The sequence below is a fragment of the Stegastes partitus genome, unplaced genomic scaffold (genome assembly GCF_000690725.1).
Source record: "Stegastes partitus isolate 25-593 unplaced genomic scaffold, Stegastes_partitus-1.0.2 Scaffold954, whole genome shotgun sequence".
Lineage (NCBI taxonomy): Eukaryota > Metazoa > Chordata > Actinopteri > Pomacentridae > Stegastes > Stegastes partitus.
Genome location: NW_007578685.1, coordinates 284,022 through 286,582, shown reverse-complemented (window position 1 = coordinate 286,582; position 2,561 = coordinate 284,022). Strand labels below are relative to the sequence as shown.

The following is a 2,561-nucleotide window of genomic DNA, read 5'->3' as shown; positions in this document are numbered from 1 at the left end:
TGGAGGTTCTTGGTCCTTTATTGTGTAATTATTCAGGCTGTCGTGGCACATTTCCACCCCGTTGCAGAATGTCGGCAGCGTTTTGAACAAAGTGTTCGTAACATGACGGGAACCAAACGTTCAGAGCGATAACAACAGCGTGTGTCTGAGACAAACAGCTGAACTCACGTAAACACAACGGCTTCAGGATGGAATCGCCTCCAGGCCGCCGACACGCCGACTGATTAAAGCCAGCAGTTTTCAGTTACACACTCCACCTGCAGACCGACGCACAATCTGCTGCCCTCATGTGACCCACAAAGACCGCAGCCTCTGTTAGCGCCACCACAGCACAGATGTTGTGTCCTGCTTTAGTGTGTTGACATCCAGACTTTGTGCAGTTCTGTGTCTTTGTTGTTGTTGTTGTAGTTGTTGTGGTTCTCTGTGTTGTTTTGAGTAACTCTGTCTCTGTGGTTGGTAGCTGCACTGGTTTTGCATCTGTCTGTGCTCACTGTGTGTCTTGCTGTCCTTCTGGTGCTTGGAGGAGGTTTAGTCCTGGTTTCGTTGAATCTTCATCCTGTGCCGGTGTCGCGTCTCTTCCTGGTCTCTCTGTGTGTTCGTGGTTGTTTGTGTGTCTCTGCTGTTGTGTAATCAGCTCGACGTGTTGTGAGCAATTTCCTGGTAACCCTGGAACCCACCATCAGCTCTCAGTTTGTGTGTCCAGCTGTGGGCTGACTGTGTCCCTGTGTGTTGTCTGGCAGGCTTCCACACAGGTGAGCTCGCCTGAGGCCCCGCCCTCCTTCCTACAGCTGCAGTTTGCTTCGCTTCACGCCGGCCTGACGAACGCCGACGCCAACGGCTCGCTGACGGTGAGTCGGACTGAGCTGGTGACGGATTCACAGTGAAAGTCTTCTGTAGTCATCACTGCCATGGAAATGTGAAGCTTTTATTTTGAAGGACACGAACGTTAGTGCTGTTGTGTGTTGATGTCCAGATTGTTGACGTGTTTGTGTTCCAGTTGTTTCGGTTCATTGTGTGTTTGTTTGATCCATGAATGTGGTCGGTTAGACACCAGCAGGGTCAGCGCGTCCTCTCAGGTGTGTCCAGGTAACGCTTCCTGTCTGTTTCCTCCACAGGTGACGGAACACGGCATCACGATTCCTGTCAAAGGTAACGGCTCCTCCTGCTGCAGCGTTAACGTCAGACTGGTATTGTTGGACGACATTTCCTGGTTTTTGGTGCCTTTGTGTGTCGATGTCGTCGTTCTGAGACTTCGGTGCATCACGTCCATCAACCTGCTGTGTTCCAGGGCTGGAGGAGGCCGAGGTCACCGTGGTGGCGTCTCAGGTTCGCGGTTACGGCGTCTGGGATGGGGGCGTGGCTCGGGGCGGGGATCTGCTGGCGTCCTGGGAAGGCCCCGCCCCCTCGCTGCTCTTCCTGTGGGTGACGGACGCTCAGGCCAACCTGCTGCAGACGGAGCTGTCGGCCATCCGGACCTCCTCCGGTGGGTCTCGCTTCTCCACCCCGAGAAATGAAGAACGTCACAGTGTTTCCCACGCATCGTCATTCATTAATGATGTGCTCTCTCCTGGTTCCTCCTGGTTCCTCCTGGTCCCTCCTGGTCCCTCCTGGTCCCTCCTGGTTCCTCCTGGTCCCTCCTGCTCCCTCCTGGTTCCTCCTGGTTCCTCCTCGTCCCTCCTGGTTCCTCCTGGTCCGTCCTGGTTCCTCTTGCTCTCTCCTGGTTCCTCCTGGTCCCTCCTGGTCCCTCCTGGTTCCTCCCGGTCCGTCCTGGTTCCTCTTGCTCTCTCCTGGTCCCTCCTGGTCCCTCCTGGTCCCTCCTGGTTCCTCTTGGTCTCTCCTGGTTCCTCCTGGTCCCTCCTGCTCTCTCCTGGTTCCTCCTCGTCCCTCCTGGTTCCTCCCGGTCCGTCCTGGTTCCTCTTGCTCTCTCCTGGTTCCTCCTGGTCTCTGCAGGTCCTCCCTGTTCCTTTGTTCTGCTGGTGTTAAAGGAGCAGCTGCAGGAGCTTCATGCTGCCCTTCTGGCCTCCATTCTGGACATGGACCAGTACCAGCAGGGCCGGTCCTGTGGTTCTGGTCCAGCGTCTCCTCTGGACTGGGCCGACGGACTGCTGCTCCTGCACAGCTGCCCTCCTCCTCTGGACCAGCACCTCCTCAGACTGCTGGGACACTCCTCCACCAGAACCTCTTCTGGTTCCTCGAGCGACTCCGAGGTGAGAACCGGGTCTGCAGCCGGGCCGGTTAGAAAGTCCTGATCGGTCGAAAGTCCCTGAATAAACTCAAACTCTTTTTCTTTCAGAAGTCCAACCAGCTGAGCTGCAGCCTCAGAAACAGGACCAGCAGGACGTCTGCCGAGCTGCCCACCAGGTACCGCCAGTAGAACCAGTACCACCAGTAGAACCAGTACTACCAGTAGAACCAGTACCACCAGTAGAACCAGTACTACTAGGTACCGCCAGTAGAACCAGTACTACCAGTAGAACCAGTACCACCAGTAGAACCAGTACTACTAGGTACCGCCAGTAGAACCAGTACTACCAGTAGAACCAGTACCACCAGTAGAACCA

General features: G+C 55.7%; 1 protein-coding gene across 1 annotated transcript in view; it reads left to right on the top strand.

The window, feature by feature from the left end:
- The window catches only part of LOC103366556 (sentrin-specific protease 7-like), an 18,938-nt gene that overhangs the window by 9,021 nt on the left and 7,356 nt on the right, over positions 1-2,561 (top strand). The window contains 5 exon segments of the mRNA XM_008294324.1: positions 741-848; positions 1,116-1,149; positions 1,289-1,483; positions 1,951-2,170; positions 2,293-2,362. Coding sequence (XP_008292546.1) covers positions 741-848; positions 1,116-1,149; positions 1,289-1,483; positions 1,951-2,170; positions 2,293-2,362 — 627 coding nt within the window.